The sequence below is a fragment of the Solanum lycopersicum genome, chromosome 6 (genome assembly GCF_036512215.1).
Source record: "Solanum lycopersicum chromosome 6, SLM_r2.1".
Taxonomy (NCBI): domain Eukaryota; kingdom Viridiplantae; phylum Streptophyta; class Magnoliopsida; order Solanales; family Solanaceae; genus Solanum; species Solanum lycopersicum.
The window spans coordinates 38,495,493-38,518,554 of NC_090805.1; the positions used below are offsets into that span (position 1 = coordinate 38,495,493).

Consider the following 23,062-nt stretch of genomic DNA (forward strand, 5'->3'; position numbering starts at 1 on the left):
CATTCGAAGCCTTGTATGGTAGGAGATGTAGGTCTCCTATTGGTTGGTTTGACGCATTTGAGGTTAGGCCTTGGGGTACTGACCTTTTGAGGGATTCGATAGAGAAAGTGAAGTCTATTCAAGAAAAGCTTCTAGCGGCGCAAAGTAGAAGAAAAGAATATGCAGATCGAAAGGTTAGAGACTTAGAGTTCATGGAAGGTGAACAAGTCTTGTTGAAAGTTTCGCCCATGAAAGGGGTGATGCGGTTTGGAAAAAGGGGTAAGCTAAGTCCAAGGTATATTGGACCATTTGAAGTACTTAAGCGAATAAGGGAGGTGGCTTATGAGTTAGCCTTGCCCCCAGGGCTTTCCGGAGTGCATCCGGTATTCCATGTGTCTATGTTGAAAAGATACCACGGGGATGGAAACTACATTATCCGTTGGGATTCAGTTTTGCAAGTTGAGGTCAAGAGAGATTGCATCCATCAAGGTGCAATGGAAGAATCGACCGGTTGAAGAAGCCACTTGGGAGAAGGAGGCGGATATGCGAGAAAAATACCCACATCTGTTTACAGATTCAGGTACTCCTTTTTCGCCCTTGTTATCCTTCTTTTGATCGTTCGGGGACGAACAATGGGTGTAAATTGGTATCTAATGTAACGACCCGTTTAGTCGTTTTGAGCAACAGACTTCAATTCTGGAAAAAACTGGCTGAAACAACGGAACCCACGACGGACCGTCACAGGCACGACGGTCCGTCATAGATGTCTCGTTTCAATATACTTAGGAATTCTGAAATTGGGTACTGAAAATCGACTCTCTGAACTTCGTAACGGACTTGCAGGACGGACCGTCACAATATCCTTGGTGAAAATAAAATCCTGGCCCTCACGACGACCTGAGTGACGGACCGTCGCAGTCACGACGGCCCGTCACAGGTTACGCAATCCCAGTTAGAATCAGATTTCTTTACACGTTTTAAGGGACGTTTTGGACTATTCTTTCCTTAATTATAGACTTCGTGGGTTTACATTAATAACTCAAAATTCTTGAGGGATAAAAGAGGTAATTTTGGGTTAATTAGTGGGGTATTATTGTCATCTTTCACACTTAGTTACATGTTAATTAGGGTAAAAGAAAGAGGGTTTTGAATAAGAAAAGAGAAAAGAAAAGAGAGAGATAGATTGATCGATTGAGAGAGAGAGTCGAACGAGGAAGAAGAATATCAAAGCTTGGGAGATTGCTTGTTGATTCCAATTCTTCGGTGGAGGTAGGTTATGGTTTCCCTTACGATATTCGTAGTAAACTCTTAATAGAGAATGATATGTATTGATAATATTGTAAACCCTGCTATATGCTTAATTGTATGCTTGCATGAATATGATTATGTGATTATGATAAGATAAGCATGATGAAAATATTGAATCCCAAATATTGAAAAGAAATTTTAATATACATTATTATTGATGATGTCTTAGTATAGAAGAAGGCTTGATGAATTAAAGTAATGGGATTGAGGATGCCTTGGTATAGAGAAGGCTTGATGATGTACAGAATGATATTAGTGGATCGGAGTGTCACGTACCGACACATGTAGGGGATCGGGTGTCACGAACCGACACATAGATGTAGGGGATCGGGTGTCACGAACCGACACGTAGATTTAGGAGATCGGGTGTCACGAACCGACACGTAGAATTAGGGGATCGGGTGTCACGAACCGACACGTAGATTTAGGGGATCGGGTGCCACGAACCGACCGTAGATTTAGGGGATCAGGTGTCACGAACCGACACGTAGATTTAGGGGATCGGAGTGTCACGTACCGACACAAGAGGAATAAAGATAATGAATCTTGAAAGATGTTAATATACTCAATCTAATGAACATGATTCCCAAATGAGTATGGCATTGGGGCTTGAGCCCTCATGTGTGAACTTGACGGTAATTGTTAATGATATAGTGCTTGTTGTTGCTACATGTTGAGTATTATAGTTGTTTTTATGATATTACTTGATATATACTGTTTCCTATTTTGAGTTGGCCGATGATATCTACTCAGTACCCGTGCTTTGTACTGACTCCTACTTTTATTGTTTTCTTCTTGTTATTTGTGGAGTGCAGCAAACGTGCCGTGATCTTCGACTCAACAATAACTCAAGCCAGTCTTCGTCACATCGGATCTTCAGGGTGAGCTAATGCGTCTAGCTTGGACTGGATCTTCTCCTTCATGTCTTGATGCCTTGAACCTCCGGCATGGACTAGCTTCTTATGTGTTTTTAGATTTTAGAAACTCTTAGAATTAGTAGTTTAAAGTAGATGTTCTTGTGATGATGACTTCCAGGTTTTGGGAATAATAGATGTTGAATATTGATAGTTATTGAATTGGTTTTATTAATGAGTTTAAGTCTTCCGCATTATTTTCTGTTGTTATTACAGTGAAATGTTAAGGTTTAGATTGGTTGGTTCGCTCACATAGGAGGGTAAGTGTGGGTGCCAGTCGCGGCCCGGATTTGGGTCGTGACAAATATGTATTCAAATTATAGTATTTAAAATTAATTTTATGTATGAAAATAGACCTATATTAGACCAAATTCTAAACTAATGAGTTATCGATATCCATTAACCTTCCTTTGTCACCTTTCACGTTTCTATCCTTTTTTCATGTTTTCAGATTCTCTTTCTTCAAGATGCTCACAAATTGTTCACCAAAATATATATGTTAATTTAAGAAATTTTCTCTATTGTTAAACGAAATATCTATATTAATTCAAGTGGATTTATCGATTGGCAAGGTAATTCCACTATTTATTTTGATTTGATTTTTAAAATCATCGATTATAGTGTATATTCCAGATTCTACATATTATGAATTTCAATATCAATGTTTATGATTTATATTTCGCATTATACATATTACAGATTTTTTATCATTTTTTTCTATTTTTTTGCAAGTTTATCTACATATTCATCTAATATTTATGTATCTTAGATTTTTAGTCAATTAGATATTTATTTTAATTTTTTTCTGATTTCATTTTAATATTTCAGATTTATTAGAATATACAAATCCATTCATATGTTTATTTTGTTTGATTTTTAGTACATTTATATTTGTCTGTCTACAATGTCTGAATCAACTGTTTATTTGTGTATTCATTCTATCTATATATCAAAAAGTTTTACATTTTTTGCTTTTACATTGTATCTAATCTCAATCAATATATCAACATGTTTGTTTTTCTTTCTTAATTTTTATTTGTTCTAGCCTCATGCTAACAATTTTGTATTTTTGTAATGACCTGTTTAGTCGTTTTGAGCGGCAGATTTTATTTCTGGAAAAACAGGCTGAGACGACGGAACTCACGACGGACCGTCATGAGCACAACGGATCGTCGAGGGGTCTCGTTTCAAAACACTTAGAAATTATGAAAAATGGGTACTGAAATCGACTCTCTAAACTTCGTAACGGAATAGCAGGACAGACCGTCACAGGCGTGACGGACCGTCACAGACTCTTCAGATAATTGAGTCTCTGAACTCTGTGATGGAGCAGCAGAACGGATCGTCGCAGGCACGACGGCCCGTCACAGGCTGCGTAATCTCAAACTGGGTCGAATTTCTGTTAAGTAATTTAAGGGGCGTTTTGGACTATTCCGTCTTTAATTATAAAGTTATGGGGTTAATGTTAATAAGTCTAATTACTTGGGGGATAAAAGAGATAACCTTGAGTAAATTAGTGGGTTATTATTGCCATCTTTTATTCTTAATTATATGCTAATTAGGGTAAAAGAAAGAGGGTTTGAATAAAAGAAAATAGAAAGAACAAAGAGAGAGAGAGAGGGAGAAACGAAGAGGAAAGCAAAGATCTTGAGGAAATTGCTTGCTTGATCACGAACCTTCGGTGGAGGTAGGTTATGGTTTTTATGCTATTCGTAGTAAACTCTTAATAGCGAATGATATGTATTGGGTAGTGTTGTAAACCCTTCTATATGCTTAATTGTATGCTTGCATGAATGTGATTATATAATTGTGATAAAATAAGCATGATGAAGCTATTGAATCCTAAATCTTGAAAAAGAAATCCTAATCTACTTTGTTAATGATGATGCATTGGTATAAAAGAAGGCTTGATGAACAAAAGTAGTGAGATTAGGGGATCGGGTGCCACGTTCCGATACCAGGATAGTATATGGATCGGGTGCCACGTTCCGGTACCAAGATAGAATATGGATCGGGTGTCACGTTCCGACACAGGATAGTATATGGATCGGGTGCCACGTTCCGGTACCAGGATAGTATATGGATCGGGTGCCACATTCCGGTACCAAGATAGAATATGGATCGGGTGCCACGTTTCGGTACCAGGATAGAATATGGATCGGGTGTCACGTTTCAACACCAGGATAGAATGAGGATCGGAGTGTCACGTTCCGACACCAGGATAGTATATGGATCGGGTGCCACGTTCCGGTACCAGGATAGTATATGAGGATCGGAGTGTCACGTTCCGACACCAGGATAGTATATGAGGAGCGGAGTGTCACGTACCGACACGAGAGGAATAAAGATAATGAATCTTGAAAGATGTTAATATACTCAATCTAATGAACCTAATTCCCAAATGAGTATGATGAGGAGGCGTGAGTCCTCGTTGATGAGCTTGGTGTTATGACCAAGGGTTATGGTAATTGTAAATGCCGCATGTTGAGTATTTTAGTTGATTTTATGATATTATCTGATATATACTGTTTTCTATTTCGAGTTGGCCGATGATATCTACTCAGTACCTGTGTTTTGTACTGACCCCTACTTGTATGTTTTCTTTTTGATTATTTGTGGAGTGCAGCAAACATACCATCGTCTTCAACTCAACCGCAACTCTAGCCAGTCTTCATTACTCCGGATTTCAGGGTGAGCTAATGCTTCTAGCTTGGACTGGATCTTCCTCTTCATGTCTTGATGCCTTGAAGTTCCGGCATGGACTAGCTTTTTATGTATTTTAGCTTCTAGATACTCGTAGCTTTAGTAATTTGAAGTAGATGTTCTTGTGATGATGACTTCCAGATTTTGGGGATAATAATAGTTGTTGAGTTTTTAGAAGTTATTGAATTGGTTTTTATTAATGAGTTTAAGTCTTCCGCATTACTTTCTGTTGATATTATATTGAAATGTTAAGGTTTAGATTGGTTGGTTCGCTCACATAGGAGGGTAAGTGTGGGTGCCAGTCGCAGCCCGATTTGGGTCGTGACAATTTTATTGGGTATTCATTTTGTATTTCAATCTCAATTTATATGTGAACAAGTTTTTTATTTCTCTTTTGTTTTGTATTCAACCTAATTGTATACCGACAAGTTTTGTATTTATGTGCGTACTTTACCTTTCAAAGTCATTTGTAATTTAAATGAAGAGAGTATTTCTTTTGTAATCATAATTTTATATTCAATCTCATTTTATATTTATAACTTTGTATTTTCATCTCACTTTAATTTTCATATATTGTTGTATTCAACATATAGTTCATGATTGATTTATTTGTATTTTACCTTCAAAGTCACTTTGTATTTTAAAGGGATAATGCCCAAGTACCCCCTCAACCTATGCCCAAAATCTCAGAGACACACTTATACTATACTAAGGTCCTATTACTCCCCTGAACTTATTTTATTAATAATTTTTTACCCCTTTTCGACCTATGTGGCACTATCTTGTGGGTCCAACGATGGTTGACTTTTTTTTTTCAAACTAGTGCCACGTAGGCTAAAAAGGGGTAGGAAATTACTTGTAATAGGACCTTAGTATAGTATAAGTGTGTCTCTGAGATTTCGGGCATAGGTTGAGGGGGTACTTGTGCATTATCCCTATTTTAAATGAACAAAATATTTCTTTTGTATTCACAACTTTATATTTAATTTCATTTTGTATTTACAACTTTGTATTTTCATCTCACTTTTGTATTCATATATTGTTGTATTCGACATATAGTTCATAATCGATTAGTTATATTAACTTAATGAGATATGCATTCAAACAGAAAAAACAGCTACTAAATTAAAATAAACAATTTCATTCACTATACATCATAATTTGAATCCAAAATATCTAAAAAAGGCTATAAATCACAATAATATACAAAGATTTCACTAATTCAATCAATAAAAAAAATATTCTTGTACTCATATGAATATCTCATCCATAGAAATAGAAAGTAAAAAAAAAAACACATGATTGTTTTTCGATTATTCCCAAGATGCGAAAAATTTATAGTCATCAATTTTAAAAATTTCGTGTGACAAATTTGTAGTCGTCAAATTTAAAAAATTTCGAATAAAAAATATGTCGTATTCAAATTGATGAAGCTTTGAAAGTTATCGGAAGACAAACTAATGTTCTTAAGAAAAAAGCAAAAAAACACTAGATAGAAAGATGACTATTAATGCTCTTTTCAGTTAATTAATTTGTATTTAAAATCTTTTTATTGAATTTTTTTGTTCTATGATTTCTCTGTTATGATATTAATTATTTGTATTTTAAATTAATCAAAATAAAATAAACACATAACTAATCCCTTGACAAATTAAAAAAAATAACGTTTTAAATAAAAAATGAAATTATGTTGCTAAGGAATCCCACTAAAAGCTAAAATATAATTATTTTGGATTTTTTCCCTAAAATTTTAAATAAATTAGATGAATTAGCTATAATTAGACTTATTTTTTTTACACCCTATAAAAAGAAATATAGATCATTGAAAACAAGTTGCCAAATAAGAAAAAATTCCTTTATCAACACAAGTTCCGAATGCTATCATATAAATCTACACTCTCGTAATTGTAATTGTATTATTAATTCTTTTGAATAAATTCAATAAAAACAATTTTTATTCTTTTTTAAATTCTAATAATATTTCTACTATTAGTTATTTCTCTCTTTTATTTTCTCCCAAGTAATTAGAGAAAAAATTCTAACCCTTTTTCCAACATATACCCTACCCCTAGTAAACACCCTAAACCTAATCAACAAATTTTGAGCATTAAATGTCTTTTTTAGTATAAAAAAGGGAACTTACATAAATATGCATTATTAATAAAGTATTTACCATTTATAACAATACAACTTTAATTCATATTACAGAAAATAGTTTATAAAACACATATAATACAAGTTTAATATATGTATTGCATACATAATTACTTTTAATACATATTGCAGATTTATCATATTATGTTATTTGTTGCTATAAATGGTAATAAATGGAAAATATCACTAAAATTAGTAATTATTTATTAAAATGTATTCATTGAAGTAATTTTTCCTAAAAAAATAACACAAATTTGGAGGAAGTAAATGGATTCGAAATTTTTGATTATAAATTCAGATTCAGACAAACTTCAATATAAATAATAAACATCGAATAGAATAAGAATTTAAATAAAAAATATAAAATATAAAACTTTTTGACGTAATTAAAAAAAAAACGGTGTCATTGTTTTTAAGTTCATTTATTTATAAAAAAACTCCCCAACTACCTGCGGTCGGCAAAGAATTTATTTGATGCGCGTGTGGCACACTCGAGTCCAAGGCGTGAAAATAAGATTGTAATTTCCATTAAATTTCAAGGGCATTTCTTTTCTCCACCACTATAAATATTACTCAAAATTGTTTATTGATTGTGGAGAATCCAAAGAGACTAAAAATCCTGTTATGTGAGTATACAAATTCCATTTATATTTGATTTGCTTATTTATGTGTTAAAAGTTTGTAACTTTATTTGGGGTTTTTCAGTAGATGGGGTCAGATCATAAAGTTCATCTATTTGAGGAGGTTGCAAAGCACAACAAGACCAAAGATTGTTGGCTTATTATCAGTGGAAAGGTTAGATCTTTTAGTAGTAGTAGTAATTTCTTATCAGATGTATTTTTAGGATTAATGAGTTTGAACCGAGGTGAAAGTTCAGATAGATAGACAATCAATTGAGCTACTAAGATCGTGATGAGTTTGAATCTTGTTTTTCTTGATTGGTTCTGTTTTTTATTCCCATTAATTCAACTTATTGAGATGAAAAATTGGGGTTAAAGTAATGTTCATTGAAGTTATCGAATTGTTTGTGATCTAGGGATAGCTTTGATGATCTGATATGGTTTTTGTTTAACTAGGTGTTGAATTGTTTGTTTTTGTGCAAGCTTAGTTGTTCTGTTCACTATTCTTAAACTTTACCTTGTCTATTTTTAGTGTGATGTAGGCAACTTACCTCATGTTCCACGGCTCGAATCTGTGACCTATACGTCAGTTGGAGACAACTTTTTTGTTGCTCATGCTGGGAAGGTTTATCTTAGTAACATAAAATTGGATTTCTCTCTTGGGAACTGAGAGCAGGTGTTGATTAAGCAGTGTAGAACATCAGTGGTTGGTAGATATCATATTACCCCAAAAAAATTGACTTTTTCTTTTCTTTTTTTTAATTTTATGCCATCACCTTAATAGTGTGGGGGGTTAGGCTTAACCCCTACCATGTCTATAACATTCAAGAAGTTACAAAAGCATAGGGGGACATGGTCCATAACTTTGATAAGAAAAAATGAGGATAAACTAAACAATGTACAGATTGACCAAGGTTACATAAACTTTCATACTATAAGCAAAATACAATGGTTCAACTAACGAAAAATTTACATTTGTTGTATCTTCTCCTTGTGCTAGGAAGTTGCCACTTATCTAGTAGAAATAGTCCCTTCACCTCTTTAGGAAATTGTGAGTGATATCTCAATATATTGAAAGTAGGCTTGTCACATTAAAGAATTTATTGCAAAAAAACAGAAACATATATAAGCATTTCGTAGTAAAAGACAAGCAGATGACATTTTTCTAATGTTGTGTTGATTCAAAAATCTCTAGATACATGAAGCATCGTCGGTCATGTGACTCTTGGTCTGAGTGGCACAGCCCTGAACCTATTAGGAGTGTGTTTTATGGAAAGGTAAATTAGACTTGTGTTATGCTAACTATGTCGAACATATCTTAGTTCTGACTTCCCCTGCCTGTTCGTGACTTTGAAATGAGCGACTCAGTTTTTTGAAACATAGAGTAAACTGATACAAACAAGGATCCTTTCATCTCATTTGATCAAAAAGGGATTGATCTTCACAACATAAATTTAATATGCATCTGATTTGTTAAAACGAAGAATCTTTAGAACGTACATCTAATATAATTTTTGGACTTTATTTCCAGCCAGTCAGCTGTAACTGCTGGAGATTAAGAAAGCCCAACTGTGGAGTACCTCAAAGGATTCCACAACGAACATTATTCTTTAAGCTACTTACGGCGTGAAATATGTTTTAACCCTTCCCCTGACTATCTGATTTTTTCTTGGATACTTCCTATGTTACCTAAGACCAAATCATATATCTTCCATCACTTCCATTTGAGGATCCAAGTCCTTATTTTTCTCCTTGTGTAATGCAAATATTGATTGATGTGTTGATATTAAATTGCTCTCCAGGTGTATGATGTGACTCCATTTATGGAAGATCATCCAGGTGGTGATGAAGTTTTGCTTTCAGCAACAGGTAATGCCCGAGTATTTCACGCAGTTTAGATTATCTTGGTTGAGTTTTAATGCATTTCTCTACGGCCAGGCCTGGTATGTGAAATTCATTTGATTGTGTGACAGGGAAAGATGCAACAAATGACTTTGAAGACGTCGGCCACAGTGATTCTGCTAGGGAGATGATGGATAAATATTACATTGGAGATATTGATCAGTCAACAGTTCCTCTAAAACGTGCTTACATTCCTCCAGAACAAGCCCCATACAATCCAGACAAGACTTCAGAATTTGTTATCAAAATTTTGCAAATCCTTGTGCCCCTCTTGATTTTGGGCTTAGCCTTTGCTGTGCGACACTACACCAAGGAGAAGTAAATCCATTACAATCTAATTCGAATATCCAGAATGCTTTCTATTTGAATTACATAGGAGCTATAGTAGCTGAACCATGATTATCAGTTTGTATGTGCTTCACAGTTGCCATTCGTAATGACCTCTATGTTGTTAACAATAGACTTCACTGGGTTTATATCTATGTCATTTGACAGACGGCCTTCTCTATTTTGAGTAGTTTCTGTGCTACATCAGTCTGTACTAGAAAATATAGCTGCAGCTAACCGATCAACTCGTAAGCTGAGTGAGAATTATAAGTAGTTGAATTTAGAAAAATGAGCTTTGCCCATGCCCTATGAGATGAATTGCCCCTGGATGTATCTTCACTTTGGCAATGGGCACTGTAACAGCCCTGGTAGAAAGGTAATGGTCTTATTGTTCCGTCACCAGATCCAAGTTACAGGCAAACAGGATAACAATGTCAAACCGTACAAGGCTTTCAATGTTTCTGCTTTGCACACTCAAAAGTCAAAAACCAAACACCAACCATTATACATCCCAACTGCTAAAAGTATCACAAACAGTGTAAATACACAATTCTAAGGCTCTCGTGACCAACATCGGATACTTTAATATATAACTGATCCAGTTCGTGCTTGCCCACACGACTCCCAACCCAACACCCCACTCCTTGAACCCAAGCAAGTTGGTCAATAGGTACAACATATCCAGTCTGAATAAGTTTTCCTACTATTAAATAGACCCTATAACTATAACTCTAATAAGCATTAAAAATGAGAACTTAAACGATATATATTGAGCATATGGTAGAACAGTCTGGAACACAGGCTTTCTAATAATGGCTACACTGAAATCGAGCAAATAGCAGTGCCTGTACTCGGTAGAGTTGAGAGTTATAGATAACCCCGATCTCTGACCCAAAAAGAGCAGCAGCAGCAATGTTTTCACTTGTCAGGTAGAAAGTTCTTCCTCACCACAAAAACTTACCGACTCACTGATGCTGAATTTAGCAAAGAGAACAAATAAGTGGTATAAAATTTTGGAAGGCAAAAGGTGTCTATATCTTGTCATGGAGAGTGACCACCAAATCATGAGCATCATCTAGTAGCTTCCATACATCAAGATGACCAGCCATGTTATTGCACTCCCTTAAAATTTCATCCATGCTACTATACTTCTCAGTGATTTGTTTCCTCCTCTGTAATACAGATGCTGCAATTGCATAAAGCAAAAGATCATCTGTTGGTGGAGCACGCTGCCTAATCCTACTCCAAGCAGACTTCCCAATCCCAGCCCTAATAGCGACCTGGTCTGCCCACATTACCTCCCATAGGCAGAGTGTTTGCTCAAAAGTCAATTCCCTCCTGAAGAGCACTACCACCATCCTGTACACAAAAAAACAATCCTCTGCTTGAAGCTTCTCCAAGTGCCTATAGAGATGTGAATCCTTATGTTTGATAATCTTAGAAATAATATTTAGTTGCCTCCTGATTCCAACCTCATCAAGCCTAAAGTTATGTCGAGCCTTCCTCATGAAACCAACAAAGCACCAAAAAGCTTCATGGTCCTCTGTCATCACAGTAATAATTGGTGAAAGCAAATCACTCATTCCCTGGCAATAGCCAATTTCAGGGTCATAAAGCGCATAGGCTTCAAGGATGGCAACTAACCGAGCAGCATGGAAGATCCTTGAGGGCTCTAGGTGATCATAGTCCTTCAATCCAACAGCCTCCGCAGAACAGCGTGCACGACCATCTGATACTACTCCAGCCTGAGGTGTGGAATATGCTATCCATTCTTCATTTGCACGAACTGCATCAACCCGAATTATTCGTTGCCATGTAGCAAAATCTTCTGCATTGCAAGGCTGTTTCTGGACTTCTGTCTCTGAAGGAGACGAGTCAACCTTGGAATGCAATTCGGCTGTATCATACATGCTTCTTATAGAGAGGAAACTATGATTCACATCATGATCTACAGAGGAATCAGAATCTGACGACTCAGAGTCGGAGACATCATTTGGCTCCATGGCTCGTTTGGAACTAGAAAATTCATCCAACATTAAATTGCTGTGACTGTCTGAATCCTCAACAAATGGGCTCCGGTCCCCACTAGAGGGGGATTCCAGGGCACTGACATCTTCATAATCGGGGAAATCCATCCCTTCCATGAGATTCCCACTGTCTCCGTTGTTTCCGATTCCACCCGTCACTTTCATCTTAAAGGTTTCACTATTGTGTCTCAGTAGTTGGCAGCACTTCCTCCGAAGCATCACATATTCCTTTCTGCATTCAGATATTTATGCACCATTAAGGAGTATGACTATGGAGTCCAAAAATGAATTGGAACTACTAATAATGGAAGGTGATTATAACTTATCAACTGAAAAGCAGAGATTAAAAAGATTTTCATGTATGACACCTTTGTCGAGGTAGAGCAGATGTATTTGGAGACATTACCTGTTCTTTTTTCTTACAGCGTCTCTTTCTTTTTTGGAACTGTCCAATTCATAGCTGCACAGACACAAGGAACAATTATCAGCCCTGACCCAAGCCTTCACCAGTATAAAACTTCGACACATAGAGTATTTAGACAAACAGAGACCCTACAAAAACATTGCCTGCCCATCACACCACCAAGTTAATAAATGACAGAAGCTATATAGAGCTGTCCTTTCTCAGCATAGATCTAAAGAGACACAAGTAATTAAGAACCCATTAAATCACCAATGAATGAATTTATTTTCAGACTTAGTGACCAGAGCTTGGTTTCTCTTATATAATCTTCCATAGAAGACAATTTTAATATAATAGATCAACAGGAAACAGGGACCCTACAATATATAGAAACCGGTTCATAAGAGGATTCATTTAAAAGATCCAGTAGAATAACTGCAGTATCTCACTCATTATGGAAACGAATTAATTGACAGAAATGTAAGAAAGTTTAATTTCATCAATCTGGACAATGAAATTCCATCATCTCCCTTGGAAAGTAAGGCAAACTAAATTGGCCCACTAAAGTGAAAGAAGAAAGGGGGGAAGGAGTGTGTGGAATGAACCAAATTTCAATCTTACTAATGGTAACTAGTACGAGAGGAGAAACTTACACCCCGAGGAGAAAAGGCCAAACCTCTGCCCTGATGCTAGGATCAACTCCCTGCATAAGAAAACAAAGTTCAGTAAACGAACCAACCCTTTACATGGACAGTTGGGAAGAGAAAGAAAAGGAAGATGGTAAGGTTTTCTGCTGTTAGGTTTGCATTTGACAATAGAGGAGAAAGATTTTGACAGAGAAAATGATCTGCAGTTTGTCCCACAAGATTCTCTTTCCTCTTTGGAAAGGAGAAAATCAACAGAGATTTTGAAAAGCAAAGCAGTTTACACTCCAGTTCACCACTCCGTTCCTCTTTTGGACTCCAAACAAAAGAAAACAGTGTTATTTTCACCTTAACCAAGGAAAAGAAAATGATTTTCTCTTTAAAACCCCCACTTCTCATTTCCCTTCATTTTGCTTTCCTTCCCTTTCACACTTCCAAACAAACATTAAAAGTTCTAATATGCCAATAACTGAATACATGGAAAATGCGATTTTCAAAAAATACCAAGGTGCAGGAACTCACTCCGCTTCGAACTTTCTTCAGAAATTTAACTCCTCCATTACGAAGCTTTCCATCGGGGGCAAAAAAGCTTCTCCATCGAAGCGGTGAAAGGACATGTTTTCTCTTTCTATGAGACCATGGTGATTTGAGATGACCTCTGAAATGAAACAGCCATAATTAAACATTTCAGTAAACGACAGCTACAGGTAAAGGTAACTATATTAGCAGATCAAATTACCATTTAATAAAACAAAACATTCAGCATCATTAAAAATTTCACAACTTCAACAATCCAGCTAAAAAGGAAAAGCATAAAGGTGACAGGGAAAAATTGTTCACCAGTGCAAACACAGACCAAATCAAAGGAAACTAAATGACCACAAGCCCATAATCGTTACATCTTGGAGATGATAAGCTTATACAAATTATTTTTTCATTTTCTAGCTGCATTATTTGAAGTAAGAGACACCTAGCCCAAAAATAAAGATTAACATTATCAGGATTCATTACAAAATAAAGTAAGATGCCTAAGGAATAAGGAAGATCCACGAAATTAAATTATGCACTGTTAAAATCTATCTGACAAAAGTTTGAGTCGTGGTACATCGGTGATTAGCAAGTTACCCCAATTCAGCTATAATCAAACATAGCCAAGCAACTTATGAAAAAAATCAACTTGAGAAATATCACAAAGATTTACAGATACAACCCATTTCAACAGTTTTATGCAGAAGCTAAGGCTGAACAACTTGAAAGTCGTAGCAGGAAACAAAGGGCTCAACAATGATGTATTTGATTAATTTATTGAGATTATACATAAGGACAACTTAACCTCTCAGAATGCTTCTGCATAGATATATCTTTGACTGGTGTGATTTGCAATAGCCAATAAGCAGATGTGCATCTATTTTATTTTAAACAGAAATAAAATAGAATAAAGAATGACATAGTTCATCTATATTATGTATCGATCATATGATCACTCTAGAAAAAGGTCAATTCTCTGTTACCTCCCACTGTTCACGTCATACATTTTTTAAATCAAATATCCTAGTACAAGCATTGCCAATTATCTCTAAATAAAACTTCGCAAAAGAATTCTTTTTTTTCCTGTAAATTATCATTTACTTGATTCTATTGAACTCTGTGAATAAAGATTCCAGTATATTAACAACCAAATGTGAGGGACAATTTTGCAGGAAACATTATGAGAGGGGATAATCAATCTTCTGTCTGATACGGCAAGGTAAGAAGTTCAGTCATGCAGTTCAAACAACATAGCCCAACAAGCCATAACTGGCAGATCGTACTAGTTTGCTTTGTAATCCTAAGTACTTGGGATTTATGCTAGTATAGACTATATATGAGAACATTTATGCCTTTATCCTAAAGCATCAGATTCTGTTAAACATTTACCAAATGATATCTCAGATTTCACGCATAAAGACACGATGCAAGAAGATCCCATAAATAACAAATCAGAGAAGTAAAAAGTGTTTCATAAGGCAGAACATCGCATCCCAATTCAGAAAGGGCCTTTTTCATCCAGAAGAAATGAAAATAATGGCAATCAGTGTACCAAGTAATTATCCTCGCAATGTTTAATAGGATTGGAAGTACAAAACTGGTCTCAAAAAGTAACTAAAACCTACAAGAAGCAAGTAGAACATGAGAGTATCCACAAAAAGAATTTTTATAATTCAACAGCACATAATAATATGGTATGTATTCTTTTGCCACTGAATCAATCCTCACTCCTCAGAAGCCAATAGTACTATTTTTTGTTAACTTAAAAGATGTACAGTTGGTCCTGTTTGCATTACCCAAAGAGGAGAAAAGGAAAAAATAAGAGAGCAGCAAGAGTCCAAAAATAAATAGCTATTAGCCTTCATATTTTTTGTCAAATATGTAAGCTAAAATATATAGTATACAGCCAGCAAACAATCGAATAAAAAAATATCATCACCTAAACACAACTTAAAACAATTGAAGTAGAGATCAGATGTAAATTAGCAACCTTTGGCTGATATAAATCAAGAATTCAAATAAAAGTGCTAAGAAGATACCCAAATTGGAAACAAACACAACAATCACGAAAATCAAAATTACAGACAAAGATAATCATTCTATCGACTAACACTACTGACATAGAGGACACTGAATTCAGCAACCGATTTGAAAAAATATCCAACTTTTACACTTTGAAATAGCTAAGGCAAAACAAAAAAAAAAAAAACAAAGAGCACAAGATCGAGATCTGAGAGTAATACACTAAATTTAACTTAAATGCTAGCTGAATATATAAACTACAGTGATAGGAATAACTGATAAGCAGATCGAAGAGAAAAGAAACTCACCGATCAGATGAAGCACAGTAAGCTGGTGAAGAGGACGCAACAACAAATAGAACTGATCTCAAATGAATCCACGAGGATGATGACGCCGCCGTGGACGTCGCCGTCGCCGTCGCTGTCGATGATGAATTTGAAGAAGGTGAAGGTGAAGGTGAATTTGAAGACGATGAAGTCTGACTTCGTTTGAGAGCTTTCATTTACAAAGTAATCACTCTACTCTTCAACAAATTTCTAGGGTTTTCAACAAGTGAGATTGACGTAAAAGAAACTGTGATAACGTAATTTCCTTTTCACAATGAAAAATTCATCCGGTTATTTTTTAATTTTTTTTTAACTTAGCTAACGGCGGCGGGTAATGCAAGTCCGGCCAAGGCCGTGAAAGCAAAAAGTACTACTCCGGCATTAGAAAGGTGGTGGTTCAGCGAGAAACCACCGCTGCTGCTGCCGCCGATGAAAACTGCAGGGTGCCGATTGAATCAACAACATAAAGAAGAAAAGAAAAAGGAGGTAAGAGAGATAAAGGATTAATGAGGAATGTCGATTATACCCTTTTCCACCATAACTCGCAACAAAAAACTGAACTTTTTTTTTTTTGTCTTTGTTTAACTGTTTTCTCTTTTAGATTTTGCTTTTTTTCATTTAAGATTTGTGTTTGTTTTTGTCTCTTGTTGAATTGAAGATTTAGATGAGTGAGGGAGGGGACCTAAAAGGAGTCTCCTAAGAAGGGGCTTAAGGTGGATTGTCTATTTTCATTTTGTACTGTATCTACCATTGCATAGAGAGAAAAGGGGAAAGAGAGAGTAGTTATAGTAGAGTGGTAAGTAATTTTTTATTTTTAATCGAAAAGTTTTTTGAATTTAAACTTTTTAAATATAGAAATATTTTTATTAGAAAGCATTTTACCTTAATCTGCATAAGAGAGTAAAGGGGGGAAAGGATAGAGAGTGCAACAAACGAGAGTGATATCAAAAACTTTTTTAACGTCAATTTAAATTTAATCAAAATGGATTTGACTTTCGAGGCCGGTTCAATCCAACCCTTAAGTGAGATTGGGTCTAATTTTTTGACTCATTTAGGAACAATGCTTTTTAGCTCAGTCTCAGTTGATCTTCTAGCCTCGTAGGCTTAACCACAAGTCTCTGAGGTCAGCTCGTGGGCTATGAATATTTAAAAGTATTATATATACATATATATATATATACATATATATATATATATACACATATATATATATATAGTAATGTTTTATTTGTAAAGTTTTTATTAATAAATATGTTAAAAACATAAAGAATCAAGTCTTTTAAAATAGCTAGTTTTTTGTGGGAGGAATGGTTAAATTATCAACATGTTTCTGCTAAATCTTACGTTGACTGCTATGTATTTCAGTAAGCATTCATCGTAGTGTGAGATTCATAAATGTATTTTTGTAAGCATTCGCTAAAGTGTGTGATTCATAAATAAAAATTTGTATGTATTGATGTCGTGTTCATAAACATCAACATTCTGATACTCTTAGATACTCCTAAGAGAGTAATATTATTTATTTTTTGGTTGAAGGGTCAATCCGTGGTTCGCTTAGAGCTGGGTTGAGCCGCTATTTATATTGACCCTTTAATTAAAAGGATCAGTCTACCTCAACCCATTTAACTTTGTAGCTTGTTAGGGTTGAGTTGAACCAACCTATTTTGACCGCTCTAATGATATTATAAGTAGAAATTTCATAAAGTTAAAATAGGAAAAAAAATAGGGTAAGAGAGAGAAAGCACGTCGGATGTGAGTAAAGTTAGTTTTGTGGGGTAGTGTTGTGACGTTCGAACAAGGCCAATTTCATGGTACTCTCTCTCATTTGATATCATTTTCTAACTTAAAAGATCGTTAAATTAAGTTAATAGTGAATAATTATTAATTATATAAAGTAAAAAATTAGCTATTTGAGAAATTTATTAATTATATAAAGTAAACAATTAACTATTTGAGAAATTAGTAAAAATATTTTTTTAAATGGAAATAAAATCAGTTTTCTTGATTTTTTTGAAAGAAATTAGAACTTTTTATTATTTTTTAAAAAAAGACTAAGCAAAAATAAAAATATTCTTTTAATGTATACATATTTATCGATATACTTTTTAACAATTAATTAGCATATTTCATAAGTTTGATTAAATTTCTTATAAGATATAAATTTTGTGATTTATTTTAGGTTTATGTATTATTATTTAAAATGTTATATATTATTTTATTGTTTTAGTTTATATAATAATTATTTTACAAGATTAGAAAAAGAAATTAAAAATTTCAGCCTCTCAAAAAAGGTATAATATTGATTAAAAATTTAAATATATACAATATAATTTAATAAAAATTTGATTAATTTTTTTATCATAGATATCTGAAACATTTTCTTCGTATAAATAATTTTAATATTAGAGGTACGTTAATAATTGTCTTTTTTTTTTTGTAACTTGAACTCAAAAACAGTTTTTGAAAAAGACTAGACAAACACATTTTTTTATGAAAACACTTTTTAAATATATTAACTAAACACAAATTTGTATTTTTTTTTTTTCAAAAGTGCTTTTTTAAAAAGTCATTTTTGAATAATGTGCTTCTAAAAATAAGTTGATTTTAGTATCAATATCAAACATGCTCTTAATCAACATTTTGACATGTGATTTCAAACTGTCATTTCATAATTTCAAACCATGAGATGAAATCTCAAATTTTAAAAAGTGTGATTTGAGACTATTAAATAATGTTTTGGAATTTTTCAAATACAAAAATTGACCGATAAATTCATATTTTGAAAAATAAAACTCATATTTATATCTGTTAACCATTTATCTTACATGTAAATACCATTACTTTTTAAATCATTTATACCTCATATAATGATCATTCTCACTAACATATATAAATTTATTGTTACTTTAAATCAATTTCTACCTTACCATTTATATTCATCAAATTCATATTGTTTGATCAAATTATTTGTCAATCAAATTGGTCAACAAAATGGCTCAAAGTAAAATATTGGTTCTTCTTCTTGATCATATAATCAAGAAATGCAAGTTCAATGTTAGTGATTGTCATTATTGTGAGAGAATTATAATAAGGATCAGTACACTACAATTTGTTTTCAATTTTATTTTTTAATTGAATTAAATTAATTTAATAAATATAGTATTTTTAATGAATAGCAGATAGTGTATTATGTGATTTTATATAAGTAAGAATGTAAGATTGTATAAAGAGTTGAGACAATTTTAAAAGTTTGACAATTTACAAATTTTATTTTTATAAGAAAACATCTAGAAATACAAAAAGACCAAATTACATATCCTAATAAAATTCTAACTTTATCTCATAATTTTATATCGCATGATCGAAAACACCATTTATTCGGAGATTTACAACACTTATTTGACAGAGAATATTTCTTTTAGAAAATCTAAGTGTTTGATTGATTAAAAATGAGGTTATCTGATAGTTCCATCAAAAATTGCTCAATAAGATATATTTAGTCTCTTTCGTTTACTATTTCATAAATTACTATTCTGGTTAATTAATTTAATCATTTTTATTGACAAAGTCATTAAGCATAAAAAAATTGATATAATTTGGGTTCTCTTTAACTTATCAATTCATTTGTTATTTTAAATTACAAACTTATTAATAGTAAATGTTTTGACGCTTACCGTGGGAACAAAAGAAATTTAAGTATTGTTTACACCTATTTTTAGTCATTTGTGCTGACTTGTTTTATTTTGTTCCGTAAGAAAATTATTATCATGTTTGAAGTTCATAAAACAATCAATTTATTGAAAATTAAAGACATAATATATACGGAGTTCATTATCTAGAAGGTGATTAACAAGACATGATTTTCGTCACAAGTACAATAGCATGCTCATAGTTGCAACATGTGCGAGCTCTGAAGTTATTATATTCTTGTTGACGTTGCCTGAACTTCGTTGAAAATTTTTCAATAAGATCTCTACTCGTTTGTCCTGAGAATTTTTCTTTTTTTTTTTTCTTACTTTATTGAAAAATTGGTTTTAATCATAAAAATTTTAAATACAACTCGAAGTTGTATTTGGATAATACCACTTTTAAATTCTTCTTTTTAAAATTTACGGTAATTTTTTATTCTTATAAAATAATTTCAATTTTTTTCTTTCAAAAAAAAAACATTTAAAATCCAATTTCTTGGATAAATGCGCACTTAATTGTTATGCTATTTATATTAATCTCTTTTGCTTACTATTTCATAATTTATTATTTCGATTATTCTTATTAGAAAGTCGTTAACACTATGTTTGGATCATTGTTACCTATTGTATTGTATTGTATGTCAGTATACCTACAATGTTAATTTTGATTATTACTTAAAATGTATTGTATTGTATCGTAAAATTTCGTTGTTACGTAACAATGAAAACCCCTATTTTATGGAACAACCAATTTGGTGTGTTCCCATTGTTACTTAATTTCTTTTTCAATTATATATTTACATAATATTTCAAAATACTATTTTATCCTTTATTTTAATTCTTTAAATCTAGTCAAACCTCCTACCCTAAAATAATTAGGATTTTTTAGTAAATTTATAAATTACAATACAGTACGATATGATCAAACAAAACAATTAAAATGTTATTAAACAACAATAAACAATACAGTCTAGCGAAACATTATATCTAACATACAATACAGTACAATATAGTACAATACGATACATTATGAAACAATTGGTAATAATGATCTAAACAAAATGTAAGTGTCAAGAAATTATTTCATATAATATATGTGCATTTTTAAAAACATATAAAAATATTGGAGCTTCCTCTCAATTTTTTTTTTAAAAATATAATAAATTTAAACAGGTAAGGTGATAAAATGATCTTGTATTAAACCACACCCCACTATTCACTACTCTTTACAATTTTTATTTTTCACTACACTTTGATTTTAACCCTACCTAATTTTGCACATCATTTCTTCCTATTTTTAATTTTATTTTTCACTAAACTTTGATTTTAACCCTACCTAATTTTACACATCATTTCTTCCTATTTTTAATTTTATTTTTAAACCAAATGTGATTATTCGTCATTAGCATAGTCAACTTTAGGGGAAGACTGATGAAGAAGTCGTAATTGGTAAGTTACCATTTATTTTAATGTTTTTTTTTCATTAGGTCAACCAAAAATAGTCAAATTAATTTTTAAAAATATTACTACATTATATTATTTCCTCAATTAGACCAATCCCAAACATAACAATGATTAATTTACCACCCACCACTCATCGTTAACGTGGATGGATAGTATTTACCAACACTTTTAAAAGTCTTAAGTGATTGAAATAGAGTGAATTAAGATAAATTTAATTAAAATATAATTTATACATAAAAAAATTATATTTATCGTTTATATTTACATCAAATTAATAAATATATGACATATATATTTATGTATACTTTAATTATAACTAAACCAAAAGTAATTCATAGATGATCTCATATTAATTTATAATCATAAATAATTATTACTTCCAATGATATGATTTAGTACAAGTGTCGGATTGTAAGTTTAATTTAGGGAAAATTGTATATATAACTAATAACTTAACATAAATGTAGTTGTTAGGGTTTGATTTAATTGTGTTTCATAGCAAATTTTTGCAAAAAAAATTGCTAGACGTCTCTTTCCCAAATATCTTGCTCGCCACTCTCTTCCAATCTCTTGCTCGCATCCTCACCTTTTATACAAACACAAGTTTATAAAATTTGTTTCTAATTGTATAAAGCAAAGAAAGTTGTATAAATACATATATTTTTGTTCCCCTCTCTCTCCTCTTCAAGATCTCGCTCGCCACTCTTCCAAATCTCGCTCGCCACCCTCGCCTTTCTCACTTATACAAACAGAAGCGAAATGTATAAAATGCGTTTATGGTTTGTATAAAGCGTGAGAAAATTGTATATACACATGCAAATACATATATTTTCGTCCTATACACTTATAATTATACAAAAAATACTCTCCTTTCCAGTTTCTTTTGCCTTTCTCTCTTTCCCGTTCTATACAATTTTCAAATTGTATCTAATTTCTCTCTTTTTGGTTTTATACAATTCGATTCAATTGTATATTCCTTGTCAAGTTTCTTTTGTCTTTCTCTCTTTTTCATTTTATACAAATTCAAATTGTATATAATCGTTCTATACACTTATAATAATACAATTCGTTTTTATATAGTTTTCTATCCAAGTGTCTTTCTCTTTCTTGTTTTATACACTTCATTTTATATAATTTGCTTTAACTGTATATATATATACAATTTTTATATTTGCTATAGAGCATATTTATACAAACTTTGCTATAACATACAAATATAAATTTTTTGTTTAATATATTTAAAAATTGCCCTTTAATTTATAGATATTGTCACATTATCATATTTGTCTTTAAATTTTATGTATGATGTGTCAGAAGATCTCTATTGAACAGAAAGACATGTGCAATTGTGATTTGACAAGTCTTAGGATCGTAATGAAATGACATTTATTATAGGGAAACTTACATAAATATACTATGATAAAAAAATATTTACCATTTATAGCAATAATATTTTTATCTCACTTGATCACTTTTAATTCATTTATAATACAAGTTTAATACATATTACAAAGAATAATTTATTATTCACATATAATACAAATTTTAATGATGAATAATACATTTATCACACATTTTAATACATTTATAATACAATGTGACAATTTTTTACCAAACAAACATGATATATTTCAAAAAACAATTATAATTCATATATATTGCATACATAATTCACTTTTAATTCATATTAGAGATTTAACAAAGTATTGCTATAAATGGTAATAAACAAAAAGTATCGCTAAAATCAATAATTATTTTTTAAAATGTATTAATTTATGTAATTTTTCCTTTATTATAATAATAAATAAATAAATAAATAATCAACCAACGCTCAAAGGCAAAACTTAATCAATTTGAATTATTGTGTATGCAGTGTAAAGATAGCTTTATTCTTAATAAGAATTTTTAAATTACGAATATGAATAAAATTTTGTTAGAAGCATCACTTTAATTAAATTTATAATATGTGATTTAAATTTAAGTTGATCATACTTTAATATCGACTCCAGATATCAATGGAAACTAAAAAAGAAAAGAAAGACAAAACGTAGA

The 23,062-nt window shown here is 32.3% G+C and overlaps 1 protein-coding gene and 1 long non-coding RNA gene across 3 annotated transcripts; one reads left to right on the forward strand and one right to left on the reverse strand.

The window, feature by feature from the left end:
• Window positions 1-7,512: 7,512 nt before the first annotated feature.
• LOC101263120 (cytochrome b5) lies at window positions 7,513-10,088 on the forward strand. Of its 2 annotated transcripts, none has more exons than XR_011221499.1 (4): window positions 7,513-7,684; window positions 7,764-7,853; window positions 9,481-9,547; window positions 9,652-10,088. It is a non-coding gene; the product is annotated as a cytochrome b5 (long non-coding RNA). The 2 variants fall into 2 exon arrangements; XR_011221500.1 differs by having other exon boundaries at window positions 7,587-7,684; window positions 7,767-7,853.
• Window positions 10,089-10,388: 300 nt separating this feature from the next.
• Window positions 10,389-16,647, reverse strand: LOC101263416 (rab GTPase-activating protein 22). The gene is made up of 5 exons (XM_004240923.5): window positions 15,840-16,647; window positions 13,504-13,639; window positions 12,991-13,040; window positions 12,341-12,394; window positions 10,389-12,166 (listed from the first exon to the last, which is right to left on the reverse strand). The coding sequence occupies exons 1-5, from the start codon at window positions 16,031-16,033 to the stop codon at window positions 10,939-10,941; spliced, it is 1,662 nt and encodes a 553-aa protein (XP_004240971.1). The 5' UTR covers window positions 16,034-16,647; the 3' UTR covers window positions 10,389-10,938.
• Window positions 16,648-23,062: the final 6,415 nt, after the last annotated feature.